Source organism: Artemia sp. Qi Xiang Cuo, chromosome 13 (genome assembly GCF_049724085.1).
Source record: "Artemia sp. Qi Xiang Cuo chromosome 13, ASM4972408v1, whole genome shotgun sequence".
Lineage (NCBI taxonomy): Eukaryota > Metazoa > Arthropoda > Branchiopoda > Anostraca > Artemiidae > Artemia > Artemia sp. Qi Xiang Cuo.
In genome coordinates this window covers 32,379,970-32,401,066 of record NC_142806.1, presented here as the reverse complement: position 1 = coordinate 32,401,066, position 21,097 = coordinate 32,379,970, and the positions used below count along the sequence as shown (strand labels likewise).

At 34.8% G+C, this 21,097-nt stretch overlaps 1 protein-coding gene across 1 annotated transcript in view; it reads left to right on the top strand.

Annotated features, from left to right (window-relative positions):
* LOC148945197 (uncharacterized) overlaps positions 1-21,097 on the top strand; it is a 350,765-nt gene continuing 329,668 nt past the window's right edge. Inside the window, exons 1-4 of the mRNA XM_089099121.1 lie at positions 1-92; positions 13,934-15,005; positions 17,769-17,926; positions 19,457-19,700. Of these exons, the coding sequence (XP_088955247.1) occupies positions 13,936-15,005; positions 17,769-17,926; positions 19,457-19,623 (1,395 nt within the window). The 5' untranslated portion in view covers positions 1-92; positions 13,934-13,935 and the 3' untranslated portion in view covers positions 19,624-19,700. The remainder of the gene's footprint in view (positions 93-13,933; positions 15,006-17,768; positions 17,927-19,456; positions 19,701-21,097) is intronic.

Sequence of the window (21,097 nt, the reverse complement as noted above, 5' to 3'; positions counted from 1 at the left end):
GGCTCAATAAAAATTTAAGCATAAAACACGTGCAGTAAAAGACAAGGCACGTGTGACGAAATAGCTTGAGCCCAATAGAAAAGAAAATAGAAGTAAGTGTATGAAAGATAGAATACTTTAAAGTACAATGTATCAAATATGATTGAATTTAAGATAGGCTATTCCTGCACAGTTCTTTGCATTTTGTTTGAAGAAATGTTGCAGTAGCAAGAGAGTAGGCCTATGCCTAGTAGGATTTATGCATCATATCATTAATAAGCAGCCTAAATAAAGTCATGGATGAATTTATACCTCGGTAAAATTCTACTTTTTTTTATCTTGGAAAGGGGTTAGGTTAGGAAAATAAAACTTTCAGGGATGTGTCTACAGGCTACCATAGGCTATGTCCTGGGAAGGTATTTTGAAAACAACAAAAACACAAAGAACAATAGGGAATCCTTTTTGTAAGACAGTGAAGATAATTTGAATGATTATTTTGGCCCTATGGCCAAGGGCCATTCTCAGCAAGACAAAAATATATAAAAGAAAAAAGACCCTTTTTTTCAAAGCAGTCCCAGCATCCTTACTTCAGTGAAGTTCAACCAGGTCTGATAGAAAGTGAGGTAAAACAATGCAATTTGCCACCATGTGATTGTGGCAAATATTATGGGTCAATATATACCAAATCATATTATTGAGTTTCAAATAAAGTGAATACACCATTTGATGCCTTTTTTTATGCTGATTACGAATATAATAAGCATTTCTATTGTAAATGAATTCCAGCCCCCCCCCTATTTAGGAAAAACATAACCAACTCCGGAATGGACATATATTGGGGGGGGGGGGCTGAAATCCATTTACGAGAGAAATGATTAATATAATTTTTATAAGCATAAAAAAGACATTGAATGGTGTATTCACTTTATTCCTAACTCAATAATATGATTTGGTATATATTTACCATATTATGTAGGTAGAACTCACCAGAATTTAGAGAAACGCATACAACAGCATAAAGATGATACTGTTAAAGCTCTAAATTCTAATATTGCTACTGTCTCATTTGATTCTGCTTTAGGCAGCCATGTATTTGAAAATCCTAGCCACAATATACTTTTTGATGAATCTGCCCTTATTAGCAATGACCTAAGCATAAAACAGATAGTCTGAGAAGCAATTTAAATCAGACTTAAGATTAATAATAATATTTCCTTAAATAGGGACTTAGGGAAATATACACTAAATGCTCTATACACAAGTTTAATCAAAAATGATCTTACAAAATATTTTAAAAAACAATAGACATTCACACAGAACTGGTCACAAAAAGACCTTTGAGGCTAGCTGCTAAAAAGGCTAGATTAGCAATAAAAAAATGGTTGTAAATGATTTTTCTTTCATCTCACTGAATTGCCTTGTTTTACGTCACTTTTTTTTACCAGTACTGGTTGAACTTTGCTGAAGTAAGGATGCTTTGAAAAATTTGCTCTTTGGTTTGATTGGTCACATGTTGTTATGAGTCTTTTTTATTTTATATATTTTTGTCTTGCTGAGAATGGCCTTGGACAAAGGGCCAAAATATTAATTCAAATTATTGCCACTGTCTTACAATAAGAATTCCCTATTGTTCTTTGTGTCTTTGTTGTTTGTGATAGAAAAGCAGTGTGGTCTATGTTGCTATTTAAGGTATTTTGAAGTACCCACCTCCACCCCTTCTCCCTCTAGAGGGTCCTGACCTTTGATGACCTTTAAAAATATGTGTGTTATAAAAGTGAAACCTTGCCAAATGGATCTTCTGCTTAAATGAAGTATAGCAATTTTTTTTTCAGCTTCACAACTTTGCTCAATCCCAATTTATAAGGTTTTAAAGATATGAAAATAAATTTAATAAATTTTGAAAAAAAAAACATTGATATTTCTTAAAATTCTACTCAAATAAGAGGAATTGCATTTTCAGAACTAAAGCCAGAGAAAAAGAAACTAATAACTTAAAATTACGGTTAAATGTTGTTTTGTCAAAATTTCAAAAGGTATATTGTCATGTAGGCAAATTTCAGGACCCTCTAGAGAGAGAAGGAGTGGAGGTAGGTACAGGTTCCCAGGACATACTTTAGCCTGTAGACCCATCCCTGAAAGTTTCATTTCCTGACCCTTTTCCAAGATAGCCAAAAGTAGCTAAAGTAGAATTTTTCCATACCTTGTACCATTATAGCAAAACATAAATAAAGTCATACAGATGGCTTTTTAATATCACATTCTTACTAGAGATTCATACTAGCCTTGTCATATTTCAGGGTCACCTCCACAGTAAAACTGTAGAATTAGCACTCCTCTAAAGGGAATATACTCATAAAATATAAACAGTAGGCCTATTGTTAGATTCCTTATTTTATGCTCTTGAAATATCATAGGGTAAAAAACCTCTTTTTGGGAAAGACCACTTTTCTGGGAAAATAGTAATGGGTTTTTGGACTGCCCCTTTTTTACTACAGCATGATGCAATGTGAGGGCAGTAGCAAGAACTCTGCCTCCTTGGTCAAATTTTCACAAATAATTTGTCAGCATAAATAAAAAAGTGGTATCTGTTTTGACAACCAATTGAAAAGAAAAAAATATATTTAATTACCTTAAATTAAACCTAAGAGCAATCTAAGGATTTTTCCTTGTAGAGCTCCGGAATGATGACTAGTTGTATGCAAGAATCACTTGTGACCAGGTGCTGCTCCATCTTCGATAGCATCCCAATTGAATTTACACTCTTTGGAGGACCATTCAACATCTAGCCTTCATTTAAAAACATCAACGGATTCAGCAGCAACAGTTTCATTAGATAATTTGTTCAAATTGTTGACAATATGTGTTGCAAAGAAGTGAGAATGGGCTCTAGATGTTGTAGACTGTTTGACAAGTTTCAGTTGATGACCTCTAATTCTTGAATTGGTGCTAACAGCAGGGAATAATGATGGGAGAATGTTAGCCCTCAATAACTTAAAGGCTAAAATGGCATCCCCTCTATTTCTCCTGTATACAAGTGTAGGGAGATTCAACTTTGATAGTCTTACAGGACAGGAAAGCTCTTGCATGCCAGATATCATTTTAGTGGCATGTCTCTGCACATCTTCAAGAAATTTTATATCTTTTTCAAAATATAGAGAGGCAAGTGACATTCCAACTTCAAGCTTAGGACACACAAGTCCCTTATAAAGAAGACTGATGACTTTAGAAGAACAAGCGGAAATGGTATGCTTAATCAAACCCAAGGTTGAACTAACCCCAGGAGCAGACATCTTAGTATGTTTGTTGATTTTTAATTCATTGTCAATAGTGACACCAAGATCTTGCTCATTATTTACAGAGGAGAGTGGGTGGCCTAAGAAAAAAAAGAGCGGCATGGATTCTGTTTGCCAAAGTGAATGATATGGCACTTGGCAACATTGAATTCAAGAAGCCCATCAGCCCATTGACCCAGCAGTTGAAGATTATTTTGTAGCAGGGCATGATGTTCACAGGACAAAACTGGTCCAAGAAGCTTCAGGTCATCTGTATAAAGAGTTGAATTATTGCTATAATGGAAGGAACATCATTGATGAAAATATTAAATAATGTAGGACCCAAGACACTTCCCTGAGGAACTCCACTCAGAACACATGTTGAGGAAGAAAGAACACAATCTCCAGAGTCATCAAACAACTGAACACATTGGTTTTGTGAATAAAGAAGATCAAGGATTCAGAGCAGGGATTACTCTTTGAGCTTAACTGCATGCAATTTAATTGCAAGTCGATTGTGACACACTTTGTCAAAAGCTTTAGAAAAGTCAAGCAGAATCATATCAGCAGGAACCCCAATATCAAGCAACTTGGTGATGTGATCATATGATTCAAGGAGATTGGTGTCAACAGATCTTCCAGAACGAAAGCCATGTTGTGAACAGTGTAAAACATTATTTGCTTCAAGGTGTTTAACAACTGCAGAATTGATTATTCTTTCAAGAACCTTAACAACTGCTGATGGGTCAATAATTTTCAGCAAGGTCCTTTCTACCATTTTTAAAAATAAGAATAATATGTGCAGTTTTGCAATTCTGAGGTAGTCTAGAAAGATTTGATGATAATTTGAACACCAGGGAAAGAGGTTGACACAAAACTGTATAACATTTGTGTAGGATATCTGGGTGAATACTGTCTGGGCCACCAGATTTATTCAGTTTGAGGGATATCAGTTCATTTAGAACCAAAGTACCTGTACTCAGAATTGGTTCCATATTATGTGATATATCATATAAGGGAGGTTTAGGATATACAATACTGGGGTTGGACAAAAAAACAGAAGAGAAATATTGATTGAAAATTTCAACTTTCAGTTCAGGATCAGCAACTGATTTACTATCATGCAGGATATCTGGGATTGTGCATCTGCTGCTACATTTTTGAGTGGCATAACACCAGAAAGATTTAGGGTTAACCTTAACTTCCTCTGCCAGTTTTTCCTCAAACCTTCTCATCAATACCTTTATTTGGTTTGTTGTTTGATTATGAAAGGATTTGAAGACTAGATAATTTTCTGTGGTCTTAATTTTTCTATAGCGGTTCCATGCTCTGTGTTTTCTATTGATTAGCTTACTAATTTTAGTAGTTAAAAAAGGTAAACTTTTAACTTTTTGCCTGTTTTACCTGAAAAATTCTGGTGCATGACTTTTCAATATTTAGAATTTCCATTTTAATTAATATTTGTGATTTATTGAATAAATATCAAGCAATAAAAGAAACACTTTTAGAATCCAAAAAAAGTCACTTTCTGTTGATATGTGAATAAGACTGAAACACCAAAAGGATATATACATCAAAATAGGATTATTGGTATTTCCAAAAAGAGGTCCTTGTAGGTAAGTCAATAAACTAATAATTTCAAGTGTTTGATCTTGAGCAATTTCAATAATAGCTATATTGATGTGTAGCTTAGATTTTTAGCTTTTCTCTGATATATAAAATTCCTCCTAATTCCTATTTGGTAACAAGATGTGAGGGTTTTACCTTACCTTAGACCTTAGATCCTCCTGTGCCTCCAGAGGTGCTTAGGCTGTCCAAGAAAAGCTGCCAGTCATCTCTCATTGCTGCGGCCACCCAGACATCTTCCCATTTAGGTTGGATTGAGGCATTGAGGTTTGCGAGGTCAGCCCAGTTGCTGTGTTGTAGGGTATTTTTGGGGCATCCTCTTTTTCTGGTACCACGTGGCTGCCACTGAAGGACAACCTTTGGTAGTCGAGTTTTGGACATGCAGATCACATGACCAAGGTATCTCCATATCCTATATTTTATCACTGTGGTTACTGGTGGCTGAGATGTCTTCTGTTGTATGGTGTCATTTGTTACTTTTTGGGACTAGTGGATATTTAGAATGTGCCTTAAGCACATGTTTTTGAATGCAAGGAGTTTCTTTTCAAGTATTTCATCTATGTGCCAAGTTTCAGAACCATAGCAAAGTGTTGAGAGAACATTGCGGTTGAACAGCCTCAGCTTGAGTTGGAGAGAGTACTTCTGGCTGCACCAAATTTAAGACAGTTTTCTGAAAGATTTATTAGCCTGGCTGATGCTTAACTTGACTTCTTGCTGACGCAATCCTGAATTGTGGATGGTACTTCCTAAGTACTTGAACTGTACAAATCACTCTATTGTTTGGTTATCACATTGTAGGTCGAGTGGAGATCCAGTGTTTGCCATACTTTTGGTTTTGTTGGTATTATCCTAAGGCCAAAAGGTTTGGCAGCATCCCTGACTTGGGTAAGGTAATGCTGGAGCTTTTTTTGCAGGACTCTAGAAGGCTGATATTGTCAGCAAAATAAACATCTCCGAGTCTCTTATTATCCAACTGGATCCCATGTCCATCACAGGGCCAGAGACTATAATCAATGATAAGAATAAATAGGAGTGGTGATAGTGCATAGCCTTGTTTCACCCCTGTAATGATACAAAAGTAATGGGTACTCCCGTCACTTGTCTTCACTCAGTATTCTGTGTCTTTGTAGAAGGCTTCAATGATTCAAATGAGCTTATCAGGAATACCATAGTATCGGAGGACCTTCCAAAGAATTTGGCAATCAACCGAGTTGAAAGCTTTCTCAAAGTCTATAAAGACTAAGTAAAGCTTATTGCGCCATTCATTTGCTTCTTCTAGCAGCATTCTAAGAGTAAATACAAGAGTAGCACATTATCTGTTAGGCTAGAATCCATGCTGCTCCTCTTAGAGATGTTTGTTCAATGCTGGTTGGATTCTGTTAAGGAGTATAGTTGCAAATAGTTTGGTTGGTATAGATACTAGGCTGATACCTCTCCAGTTTTCACACTTTGCAGTGTTGCCTTTTTTGAATATTTTGACAAGAGTACTTTTTGTCCAATCCTTAGAAATTTTTTCTTTTCTCCAAATTACAGAGAAAAATGTGGTCCACACAGTTATGCATGCAGCAACTTAGCATTTAATCATTTCAGCTGCATTTTGGTCTTCCCCAGGGGACTTTCCAGACTTCAGCTTCTTAGCTGCCTTTAGTATCTCCCCACCAGAGGGTAGTTTAATATTGACAGCTAGATTTAGAAATGGTGTGTCTGGTATGTCTGGAGGATCACCAGGTGGTGGTCTATTTAACAGTTTTTGAAATGCATCGACCAGGCTTTGTTCACATTATTAGGGTCAATAAGAAGTCATCCAAACTCATCTTTGACCAGTCCATCTGTCTTTGGAAGTTTTTTGACTATCTCATTGGTGATGCAGTACACTGATCAAGAGTCTCCCCGTCTAGCAGCTTCTTGAGCTTTCTGAGCCTTCTGTTCAAGGCTATGGTGTTTATCAGCACGGACGCTCTTCTTTGTAGCCTTATCAAGCATAGCAGACTCTAGTTCAAGAGGGTGTCTCGCATCAGAGGAACGAGGGTTGAGAACAGATTTTTTCTTGTCAGCCCTCTTCTCGATCAGATCCCACAATTCGACAGGGGTCCATTCATCCTTTGGCGGCTTTTTTATACCAATCGTTTCGTAGGCAGTATCATTGTAGGTTTTTCTGATAGCAATTTTTCCATGTGAGGGTTTTAGTCTTACATAATTTTTCTCAATTGGATTCTTGTTTTTACCCTAGTTGATTTTCTGACAGTTCACCAATCCCCTCTCCCCTAATAAGTGATGTTCACGGGGGGAGGGGGGGGGCACCAGGTCAGCGGCCCTGGGTGCTTCAGCTGAGGGTTACCCACTTTGATTAAGCCTTTTTTGCTTATAGTCTATTTGAGTTGGGAGGGGACATTGTAATTAATTTTCCCAGGGCACCACTAAGGAATGGCTCTGTGTGTAATTGTCCCACATATAGCCCTAGTGATATATTTTTGTATCTGAGCAAAGCATGGCAAAATGTTGTAAATATGGAGCAGTCCATATTCCTGACCTACAAATAAAGTGAACATACCACTTGATGCCTTTTTTATGTTCTTTCTGAATATAATACTCACTTTTGTTGCAAATTCAATTTTAATCTCTTTAAGGATCCTCAAGAATGATACATTTTTCTCTTACTTCAGATGCAGCTTATACACCATTGTTAGCATCACTTTTGTTAAAACCAGTTTACCCATAAATTGAATGACAAAATTAAGAATCAACAGACATATGAGAAGTATATAATTTTGGCTATATATCTGGGGAGCTGGTGTTTACCCCCTAGAGAATATCCCACAGCAGAAAATACTCCCTGCAGAAAATACTCCTAATGCAGCTGGTTGGTCTCCAGTTGATTTCAACTTACAAAAAAGGACTAACTCTCAATTTCTGACATAATCAGTTCCCTCCAAAGTTTCTGCAACCATGAGGTGGTTTTGGGATTAAGAAGGGGAAATTCCTCTTCTATATAGAATAAATTCTGTTCATTTGGTTTAATGTTACTCTTTACTTTCATAATAACAGCATAGACTAGAAATATTCCCAGAAATAAAGAGTGATTAATTATCAATTTCACTTTTTTTTTAAGTTTTTTTGTTCCCCCCTCCCCCCAAAAAAGCCCCAAACAAAAATCCTGGATATTGCCCTGGGGATTATATATCACTTTCTACCCCCACCCTCCCTTAGAACTAATGCTATATTTATCTGAAGGCTCAATGAGAGATGGATGTTTTGGTATAAAAATGCACCTTTTGAGCCATCTCCCCCCCCCTCCCTAACTACAAAACAATAAGAGAATCCCATTGTAGTGGCTTAAAGCTTTTATATGCATTTGTTTGGAAGTGTAGAACAACGGGGAATTTACTTAAGACAGTGAAATTTGTTTCTACCTTAAAAACATTTTTGCTAGCTAGAGAGGGAGGGGGATACCTTAAAGGGTACATTTTATTGCCAAAACTTTCCATCTCTCATTGAGCCTTCAGATAAATACAGAATTTGTTCTAAGAAAGAGACAAGGGAAGGATAGAGGTAGATTTTGATGCATAATCCCCAGGGCTGTATCCAGGACTTTTTTTTGGGGGGGGGAGTGGTACAAAATCTTTAATAAACACTTCAGAAATGTGAAATTGACATTTAATCCCTCTTGATTTCTGGGAATATTTTGGGTCTATGCTGTTATCATTAAAGTAAAGAGTATAGGCAGAACTTATTCTGTATAGGATTTGGACTGCCCCGTCCTCATCCCCACCTCTGCCTCATGGTTGTAGAAACTTTGAGCATGTTCATTCAATCAGAAATTAAGAGTTCTCATCATTTTTTTTTTTTATAAGTCAATAGTGATTGGAGACCAACCAGCTGTAGGGGGATATTTTCCTGGGGGGGGGGGGAGGGGGAATGTCTAGGCCCATATATTTGCATATTAAGGGGAGATGGTAAAGTGAATAGCTTTTAGGAATGATGCAAGTAACTAGCCTATTTCAGGATTTTCTAAAATCGTTTTCAGAATTTTATAGTGTTTCCTTTTCAACAGCCTTACCAGTACACTGATACATAAGGGCCGTCTTTTAGCACTAAGATCTTACATCTAAGATCTTGCATCTTTCTGCACTGCACTTCCACAGATTGACCAGAGGGTAGTATTTCCCCTCATTTAACTGAACATTTGTTTCATGAAAGGTTCCAAATGGGGAGCACAAAACACAGCTCTGAATTGAGTTGAGTGGGGGAGGAGCTGATACAACTGTATTGGCCTCAGGTGGCTTAGTACTGCATTGAACTGTTAGTAGTAACAGTAGCAAAAAAAATATTTTAGTAAATCAAGGGTATATACCTCAGAAGTTGAGAAATCAAAACAATGTTTCAGTGTTTCTTCTTCTTGAATATGCTCTGGTGAGTCGAATCTAACCATGTAAGAGGGCGCACTTCCACAGCGAAATGTGTCACACACTTTTCCAAGTGGCTTTTTTCCTTGTTTTTTTGCTGAGAGACCAAAACAAAGTGAGAATGGTCCATTCTAGAGGCACAAAGAACATAGATATCTACTTTGATTTGTTTTTATTGAATAAGCATTGGTGAGTCAAATCTTACTACATAAGAGGGCACTTACATAGCCAAATGTGTCACACTTTTCCAAGTGGCTTCTTCCCATTTGGGGTACTTACTATCATTTTTTTTTTTTTAGCAAATTAAAGGTTTTTTTATTGTGTTTCACAATCCAAATTCAAACAACGTAGGAAAAAAGTTCACAACACAGGCAATAAAGTTTCAGACTTCATCTAAGGAATGCTGCAAAGGCTATGAGAGATCATGATATTAAATGCAAAGGTAAACATCTCCTAGACTTACATTATGCAGATGACTTGAGTGTCCTAGATAAAATATTAGCAAAATGAAGGAATTTTTGAAGGGGGGGGGGGGTTGTAATGAGTTAAATGTTCAAGAATAGGTTTAAAAATGGTGCCTGTTAATTATTTTGAAAACACACCCAATAAGTGAAGTTAGGTTAATTCTAATGAAATATACCGAAATATGATGAAAATATAATACTTTATTAACAAAATTATGCAAACTACAGCAGAAAATTACGGAAAGCAGGCCGCCCAGAGTGTATTTTATTAATTAATTGACTTAACCTAACCCTTAACCACCTCTATGTATTAAATATTTAATTAATATATACCTACATCGTAGTTTTTCTCACTCAAAATAAGCAAATCATAACCGATTGCAGAGAGGCAAACCAGTTTCTGTCAGATCTTGCAGAGCGAAATTCTTGAGGGTGTTCTGAATAATTAAAAAGTAAATTAAAACTTATTGTCATGAAGAATAAATCACTTGGTCTAGGAATGCATGAGGGTCAAGAGATGATGTTGATAACATCAAATTCCTTTTATTTTTTATTCTTAGACTCCTCGTGTATATCATGCCCCCCCCCCAGATTCTGAGTCCGAAATCTTTTACGTCCTTTTGGCCATCCACTTGGAGCTTAATCAAGAACAAGTTTGCCCCCAAATGGGATGGGAAGATGTCAAGAAATGATTGAAAGGAAATTAGAAGCTTATGTGAGGGTTTAAACAATGAAAGTTGTAATAGACCGGAGTGAAGGATGAGCATGCTCAGATGTGTCAGGCACCTTAGTACTCCAATGAGCTGTTAGTTATGATAAAACTAGCATTCAATGAAATGTATGCTGTCAAGTCAATATTTTATCTGGTCAGCCAATTGCAACTGCAACAAAAACGAGTTTCAGCAAACTGAATTGTTCGTGGCAGGTTTGGAAAATTTACAGTATCTATAGCAACAATATTGCCACCCAATACATCAGTGAACCACCTACCAGTTCCCCAAAAACTGCTTCTTGGGATATAATATTGGCTGTGAATTCATTCCTGAAAGTTTTATTCTCCTAACTCTACTAAAATTTTACATGCTAAAATTTAAGCCTATCATCTAAAATTCTACTGAACAGCAATAAGATAGTGGCAACAGCTACACTACATTATTCCAATCCCCATCTCATTGATTTCTTTGCAAAAATGTAGTCTAGGAGCTCTTCACTTCTTTGAGACTTCTTTGAGACAGAAGTGTAATTGCTATGGAATTTGGAAAAATTGGTTTTACCTTTTCACTGGAAATACTACACAATCATATTTCAACTAATGGTATAAGTAAGCTTCAGACGACCAAGAATATGACCTAGGCAAGGGTTGAAAAGGGATCTTTGAATCTTCTTGAGAAGTTTTACGGAAAAAAGCAATTTGCAAGAAGCTTCACAGAATAAGAAAATTAAAGTACTTAGTTGTTTGGTGCAAACTTGGGGCAAGGGCACACAAAATCTTAATGCAGTTTTTTTCATTTTTATCCATTTGATTCTGTATTCCAAAGTATGGACTAAATTATTTGTCAAATACTGCTGAACTAAACAGTGGTGTTATATGTTAAAAGTGGTGAATGTGAAAACTACCTCATCTTAGTAGATAATAGAGGCTATAGTATAGAGAGCTCTGTTAGTCTTTTCCCAGTTCTTTTCTTTGGCTTGCTAGAAAGTATTGACCAAAAAAGAATGATTAGTAGTAGATGAATGAAAAAATAATCTAGAGCCCAACTTAGGGCCTAGGGATAGTTTCAAGCTCCCATCTCCACATCTGCCCAACTTGTAAGGTTTAAAAGGGTAAAAATAAAGAACATGGCAAATTGCTTCTTTTTGTCCATTACCTGGATCTACTGCAAGTGAAACTATCTTTAGACTATGACTAAAAAGGTGTTACAGCAGTATTGGCAAATGGTATAACTGCATATCAGCCAATGGTATAAACATATTTTACTATAGTTGGTAACAAGTATTTGCCAAGTCTGTAAAGCTTTTACAGATAGTCATTTCATTAGTTTGGCTCTATGGTTTTAATTAAAGTAGGTACTTAATTATCTTTCCAGTATTTTTAAATTCATACAGGTTTAATTTGTTGACTGTGTTATAGGTGAAAACTGTGCCATTTAGTTGCTTTTAGAAGCTGTAGCCGTGAGGGGTATTTACATATTTTCCCCACTCCTTTTCTTATGTTTGGTATACAAATAAGATTAAATATTAAAGAAATTAATTGCCTAGGCAGCAATTTACTCTAGGGAGTTTCTGATACCTTGAAAAATTGTTGTACTTTGTGAATGAAATGCCCAGAATCTACATGGGTGTCCATTTCCAAGGATCTACAAGCCACATTAGGGCACAGGGAGACGTTTTTGATTATCAACATTAACCCATTCCCCCCACATCTTGGCCACTAAGTTTTCATAATAATTTTCACCTTTTGTGCTAGCTAAATAAAGCTTCCCGAAATAGATCTACATCTCAAACATGAGCCTGGAAAGGTTTTTAAAACTCATAATTCCACTTCATCCCAATTTATAAGGTTTGAACAATTCTAACTTTCAGCAAGTATGTAACTTTTGGTATTGAATCGAGCTCAAATACTGGGAATCACATTGCCAAGATCTACAGCATTACAGAAGCAGACTCCAAGTCACACTTGATTTACTCAAATTTAAGATCTATCTTTGCAGAGTTGTTTACAGAAAAGGGGAAGAGTGGACATGTCAGTTTGAAAACACACTACCGAAATGAAGAATATTATCAGTACACTGATATAAACCAACAACCCTACCTCCCCTTGTCCTGATTGCTCAGTGTAAAAAAATTGTTTGGTTACAAGTATACTCGTGTGAACTTAAATTATTTCTTAGTCCGGCTGAGACACTGCTTTTCTTGGATTGCAGATCTTTTCATGAAAGCTCTAAGTATTGAACCTAACTTGACCTTTTGTTCTAAATTAAGACCCATTTTCATAGAAGCTTTAAACCTTACAGATAGGGCAATAAACAGCCTCATCTCAGAATTTAAAAAAAAAAAGATTGCTCCCTCTCCCCTATATTTTTGTGAACTGACTCCACCGCTTACAGGTAGAAAAGGAGTGAAAAAATGAGGCTGGAGGTACACAACCCTACATGCATCTGTGCCTCGGGGAACGAAATTCTTCCCACTATGGTCCCTTTAAAGCCCTCATTAGGTAGTTATTAGTGTTTACTTCAAAAGAATGCAATTGGTCATGGTAGTGGTCTGGGTTTGGAAGTAATGAACTACATGCAATGTTTCCCTGTCCTCTCTTACAATTTTCAGGTTGCATGCTATGCTAAAGTGTAAATTGTTTTAAACGTTTTGACAGGAGAAGTCTTTAGGCTTTAAATTTTCTATTCAATTATAACAAACAAGCCACAAAAATTCTGAAATTAAAACTGGTTTGGTTACTTATAATTTAAATAAAGAAACAATTTAAATCGTAATATAAATTTTCACATAAAAATAAACTTTGGGACAAATTGAGGTTCAGGAAGGGATGCCTCCCTCCCCCTATAGATGTTTTCAGTTACCCATACTCTTTCGACCTTCAGATTAATGATTTCTTTGGAATCAATAAAGGAAAGTGCAAAGCAAATGCAAGCTAATATCCTTGTAAATTATTTGCCCAACATCCAGTTATGTTATCCAGCAAAGGTAAATATGAAGGACAACCCCTTTAAAAAACCTCTGATACTCCAAAGCATTTTGGCTGAGTGCACCTATGAATTTAGGGTAATGCTTAAAACAAAAATAATTTAATGCAATATCAGGTATGGAAACAGAATAGAAATGTTTTTAAAAAGGGTTGAGGGTCTGTCTAAGAAAACTTTGAAATAATGGCCTTACAATGCATTTTTTTTGTGGTAACTACCCCCCCCCCCCTCATCGTTTTGAGAAATGGCAGGAATCACTATCCTTGATTAGATGCAATACAAAACCATAAAACTGCTGCCTTAGGCCCTTTAAAAAAAGCCAATAGTTTAGTACTACATAGTTTTTTTAGTGCATGCTCGTTTTGGTTTTCATGACTTGTTTTCTTTGCTTAGTTATTGACTATTGTCTATTTCAGATATGAAAATTTTTTTTGTAGTGCATTCTCGTTTTGTTTTTCATGACTTGTTTTATTGAGTACTGTCCATTTCAGATATGGAAAATAAATTGACACTTACAGATCCCGCTGAACAATCATTACATAAGATGTTGCAGAAAACAGATTTTTCTACTGAGACTGCAGCAGATATTCAAACTCAGGTGTTGAATGACATGCTCCATGATGGTGAACACTCCAAGGAAACTAATTTGGAATTGAATAAAGAAGCGAGGTTGTCTATCACAGATGTAGAAATGACAGATACCAGCATACAAGTATTGCCATCTAACCTTAATTCAGCTGCTGAAATTACTAAAATCAACACTCAGGATAACTTTGATGATGATCATGAAAAAATAACAGAAGTCAATCCAGAAAACAACCTTAAAGGAAATTTTAATGTTATAACATCCATCAAAGAAGAAGCTGATGAGCAGTCACTTATTAAAGCTGGGCTTACAAATGAGAATTGTGGGGACTCTGTGAGTAAGCTTGAAAATGGCTTGAATACAGCGCCAATACCTAATGAATATGAGAGAGCTGCAAATTCTGCTGATGAAGAGTCACAGTCATTGCAAAAAATAACACATCAAACAGATGTTTCTACTGATAGTGTAGCAGATGCACAAACTCAGGTGTTAAATGATGAAATTTCTAATGGTGAATACTCCAAGGAAACCCATTTGGAGCTTAATAAAGATCTAAAGTTGTCTAACACAGATATAGACATGTCAGGTACTATTCGACAAGAAATGCCATCTAACCTTGATTCTACTGTTGAACTTGCAAATACCAACATTGTAGATGGAAAAAGTACTAACCTTATGTCTAGTACAACTAAAGAATTAAAAACATTAGTCTTGTCAAATGTTCAAGAAGTTGCCATTAAATCAGAGGTGCTTAATTTAAGTATAAACTCATCTGAGATTGAGACAGAAAAAAAATCACCTAGTGAGCTGATCTCCAATATTGAACAAGTTCTACAACCATCAGTAGAGACTGATACACAAATGGGACAACAGTCATACAGAGATTCAGATACTTCTGATTCTAGTGAAGAATCTAGTGAGTCATCTAGTGAATATGAAGAGAGTGAAAGTTCAGAAGAAAAAGTCGAAGAAATAACGTAAGTATAGTTGCTAATAAACAAGGTCAAACCTAGCAATAGCTTAGCTTAACTAATTGCACAATAGAAGACTAGTAGAGTGCTGATATTTAGACACTTACTATTTAGGTTAAAAAATAAGCATTGCAATATGAAACTGAGAAAAAACAAGAGCCTAGATACAGAGCTATTGTTTATGGTCGTTTTTAGGCATTTCAATCCAAAACCCTTTCGGAAAAATTCTTTGATACTGCCTCTTCCTCTACAAGGGCTATACATGTTCCCTTTCAGAGGAATACATATCCCAAAAACATCAGGGGTTATATCTAGCCGACCTTAGACACGGTCCCTGTTTCCTGGTCCATTCTCTCTCTCCCCCCCCCTAACCTCGCCATCCTTGTTTTGCTTCAGTTAATTCTTATTTTTATCCCATCTTCCATTGATAGAAGCAGAAGAACTTTCGTCCCATACATAATTGATATGTTAACTAAGTTATCTCCCCCCACTCACTTCAATTTAAGGTCTCTTTTAAAGTTTTTTTTTCACTAAATTATATTTTGCATTTTTTAATCACAAGACTAAATTCACCTTGTATTTTATTTGGTGTATTCTTCTTAATTTTTTTTCCTTTTTTTGTTACTTAACTCATCTTATTATATTTGTTTTTTTTTCTTGTGCTGTGTTTATTGACTCTAAATTGTGAATTTGGGCCAGCTGGGCTTGTGATTCAAGAAATAGATATTTCAGAAATAAATATTACGTTGTGTTATGCTATATATATATATATATACTATCATGTTCTATTGCTGGATCATCCTGTTGCTAACAAGTGCGATTTAATGTAATTTAAGGTAATATCTGAACCTTTGACAATGAGCAATGCCTGACAAAGCAGTTTAAGACATTATTCCTCAAAATCTCAAAGTTAATACTAAGGTTTTAGGCATATATAAAAGTTATTGAGCTTAAGATATTATGCGGGTGAATGAAAACTAGCCTATATTCTACAATTAGAGCTGATTTGTTTCTTGTAATCCTCTATAGACTTCTTAAACTTTATTGTTTCATTGCATGCAAAACTTTTTGCAATTAAGAAAATAGAACTTACAGTATAACATCTTTGAGCGTTTTTTCTGCTTGCTAAGTAAGGGGTGATCAGGAGGGGGTGATATTTCTAAGTGAAAACTTGCTCTTGACGATAAAAGTTAAAGTATAATATTTAATAAATATGATAACAAGTTTTTTTTTCAGTATCATATCACATTTTTTTTTTTTTTTTTGAAAGGAATGTTTAAAATATTAAAGTTTAAAAAATTTTAAATTTATAAAAATCTTATAGAAAATAACATCTTATTTCGAAAGTAGCTCTGATCAATGGCTCTGAAGGAGCCAAATTTGCTCTGTACATCTGAAATTTTACGAAACAAGAGTTTCAATAGGGATAAGTCATTTTATTAGACAGTGAACAAAAAAAATTCAAAAGTTGTGGATATTTTGAAGACATAGTCAGTCTTCATCATCTGCAGAAATACTAAAGTATCATAATTAACTCAATCTATATTTATACAGAAAAAATATATTAACTTCCAGGTCACAGAATGTTACCGGTCCATTGGCTTAGAAGGTTCATTAACTAGGTTCTTTCAAAGTCTTATTCTTATTTCTTTCACCATAGAAAGGCAGGTGGTCTTGGAAAAAAATTCAACGTCGTATATATGGGGATGATAGACCAAGAAAATTTTATAACTGTAAAATCATCAACTTTTCTTATACAATGAGGGGAAGAAGAAGATTGTGCCAACTTAATTAAGAATTCAACGCGAATTTAAGCAAGATGAAGGAACTCAAAGATTTTGAACAAACTTAGTTAATGAACTTTCTAAGTCAATGGACTGGTAAAATTCTGTGACTTGGAAGTTAATATATTTTTTTCTGTATAAATGTAATTTGTGTTAATTAAATACTTTAGTATTTTTGCTGATGATGAAGACTGAATATGTCTTCAAAATATCCACACCTTTTTTTTTCAGTGTCTAATAAAAAGACTTATCCCTATTGAAACTCTTATTTCTTTTGTCATAGAAGAGCAGTGTGGTCTTAGAAAAAAAATTAAGATCTAGGAAATTAACAATAATAGGTTGCAATAAGATTCGAAATCACAAATTTCAATGGCTATGAATAGAAATTGTCAATCAAGAAATATTTGAATAAATGAATTGCGTATATATATATATATATATATATATATATATATATATATATATATATATATATATATATATATATATATATATATATATATATATATATATATATATATATATATATATATATATATATATATATATATATATATATATATATATATATATATATATATATATATATATATATATATATATATATATATATATATATATATATATATATATATATATATATTTAGTGAGAGAGAGAGATTCAGAAGATATCTTATGCCTGTCCCTCCCTTCAACCTTGGATGTGTCCTTTTATATCTATGCACCTGTTGCACAATAAGGGATATCCTTAAGATTCGACCAATGAATGCCCTGGAAAACTGTGCAAATTTGACCGTGGAATTTAATCTTGTGGCTTTTGAATCCTCCTTCCATTTAGAATCTGTTGGACGTCCTCCTTTCTTAAGGCCGGCGTTAATGATGATTGCATGCATAGTGTGTGTACATAAGCAGGTAGCCTAATTTATACAAACGGGTTGGAATGATGACTTTAGTGCAAACTGAAACGTGTCTTCTGTTTTTTCAGGATAGAAGATGAAGAGATCAAAAAGACCAAAAAGAAGCTACTGCCTGAGGAGGAGTATTGTCCTAGCTCTCTACCAAGAATTGAAGATCTTACCATTTCTGTGCCAGAAAATGAGTGCCTGGAGATGGGAAAAATAACCAGCATCATTGACAACCTAGGTGAGTTTATAAGGTACTATATTGAACAGACACCTAACCCTTTTGCAAATTTTGGAACAGAAAATCACCACATGATCTCATACAGTATTGAGACTCTGTGGGAATGTCAGAAAACTGATATCCTATATTGTTACTTCTGCTAGTACTACTACTGCTACTATCACTCCTTGCACCACCAGCCAACTTAGACCAACAAAGCTATGCATACTCCTCCTCCTCTCGAATCTGTTCTAAACTTTGCTTTTCTTCCTTCCCGTGAAGCTCTGATTACCTTTCCTTCTTTTCTTGTAACCTCCTCCTATCCTATTCGGGTACGACCTTTTTCGTTTAGCTCCAGGTGAGTGGTCAATAAGCAGGATTTTCTTGTAAACCAGACATCTTAACCTTTGGCAACAAGGCAACTTAACCCTAAAGTTTTGGCAGCATGGCCAAACTGTTTTTAGACAATTCCTCTGGAATACATCAAGATACGTATTTGTATTTCAAAGCTTATAAAGGTATATTCTAAAAACGATTGATGCATATTCCAAGCATTTTGAATCTAGCATTTCAAAGCACCTACCTTTTAGAACCGTACTTGATCACTGTCATTACTGTGTATTTTAATATTCTAATCTTTATTTGAAGACTAATTTCCATATTCTTCTAAACTTTTTTAAACTTGAAAAAAGAGAAAACCACGTGCCTTGGCTATTATACTTTTTACATCTTTACTGCATTCACTGTCTTTATTGATAATGTTACCCAAGTTAGTGAAGCTTGATCGATTTTCTCATTACCTAACATCATGGCGTTATTTTGATACATTCTTCGTCAAGGAGACTTGGCATTTTAAAATTAGGTTTCAAACTATGCTTGCACTCTGAACTCTCAAAAACTTCAAAATTTTTTCAGTTAACTAACATTTTTAGGATGCTCAATTTATTTGAACAATCTAAGTCTATAATAGTTTTACTGTCCATGTTTTCCCAAAACCTTTGCCATTTTCCTTAGGACAAATATCGATATCTCTCCGCCTGCATTGTGAATTTTCTGTCAATTTGTATTGGGAGATATTTCTCTCATTGTCGATCGGTTCTGGGTTATGAAAAACCCAAAAAAAAGCTTTAATTCGTTAAAAAGATGTTTGTAGTAAGTCCCCCTATTAGCAGGGATCTCCTCTAATATTAACTAATGTACATCCCCAAGACTGGTTCCCAAGAAAGTTTTTTTTTCGGAATGCTGTAAGATTCCTAAATATATTGACATTTGGGGGCAAATATAACCGAATTTAAGAAGTAGATTTCCCATACATGGAAAAAACTCGAGTCTAAGGGTCTGTGCATTGACATTTTGTTGGTGAGTACGTGTTCTGTCACAAACATGCATGTTCGGGCCCTCGTGGCTGAGGGAAGGAGGAGCTAAACATCCATATTACTCAAGTCTTTTTCAGAGAGACATGTCCTCTGCCCCTTCTGGTGTGTAGGTGTGGTTGTGAATAAACTAGTGTTGTGTGTATCTTAAAGGTAAGCTAAATGTTATCTTTTCCAGATGTGGTTCAAGCTCTAAAGAATACTCCAGCTTTGGATGAAGATAGTGTCTTATTTTTGGACAAGGGTAAAAAGCCACTTCGAAAAGTATTTGACATATTTGGCTGTGTAAGTGAGCCTTCTTATGTGGCAAGATTCAACTCTCCAGAGCATGTTCAAGAAAAATAAATCACTGTAGGAATGGAAGTTTTTTGTGCTCCTAAAATGGAACATTCTCACTTTGTTTTGATTTCCCAACTTATGAGGTATATACCCTTGTTTTTTTTTATATATATTTTTTTATTACTACTACTACTAACAACATAATTGTAGTAATAGGCCACCTGAGGCCAGCACGGCTGCTTGAGCTCCCTACATAATTCAAAGCTTCAATCTGTGCCTCACATTTGGAATCTCCCTTGAAGTTGCCACTTTCATTTGGTCCTGTATGGAATGCCAAAAGCACAATTTTTGACAGTGTACATATTAAAAAAAGTTTGTTTTCGAAAGTTTTTAAAATAAGATATTATTAAAAGAAGCGTTTTGGATTTAAAGTCTTTAGTAGAAAATATTTGGAAATAGATGGGAAAAAGAGTTAGGGGAAATTTTCCTGCCCAGATTTTTAAAACTTACACTGAAATTAAAACAATGAACCTGATACATAAAGAGAATAAATATCAAATTGATCGTCGAACTTGGAAAAGGTCCATTTTGCAGTTCAAGAAGTCTTAAATTATGTTTTATTTTTATCAAATTGAGCTTTATACAAAGTGAGTTATAGACACTACTCACTGGTCGAATTTGTTGAAGTCCAGTTGGTAATGTTTCAGGACCTTCTTCTCGAATATAATTTTCTGAACTGCACACTGTATCAAAACCACAATATTCAAGTAAATGCTTAATTTTGGCGGATTACTTTTATTTAAATCCATGAAAAAACAAAACAAACTGTTTCTAGAAACTTACTAACAAATATTTAAATTAGTTGATTCTTTTGGTGTCCTCGTGGTTAAAAAAAATATCACATCTTTCAGGGAGAAAGAAAATTAAAGTGATTAATATTCATGCTTTGAAGAACTAAATATTGAAGAGGGTCAACATTTTTAACTGTATAGGTATCCTAACTAATAGCTAGGTAACACCCACTTTCCAAATTTCAGGAATAAGCAAACACATTTTCAAGAATACACGCTAGCGATTCTTTTTTGGACTGGGCTGATTTTTAAAACATGATCACTGGGTAAAAATTTCTAGAATTTTTTTGTAGCCTTACTCAATCAGATCAAATTATGAATATATTGTATATATTACATAATTTATTCATTAAAACAAAGACAAAAACCAAAGAAAAAAGACAAAGACAAAACAAAGACAAAGATAAAACAAAGACAAAGACAAAAGTATATAAAATAAGAAAAATTGAAAAAGACGGTTCTTTAGAATTTATATTTTATTTATTTGTATGATTTATTAATAGTGTACAATTTGCATTGATGATGTATATCAGTGATGTATATTTGACAATATTATATTAAGTTTATATTTGTATTTTTGCTGTCTTGGAAAGTTTTACCGCTTCCGTATTTCTTCAGCCTAGTTTACTTGGTTTCACTCCAGCTCATTATTTCTCAGAGAACCTCTGGAGACTCTTGGCTAAACCCTA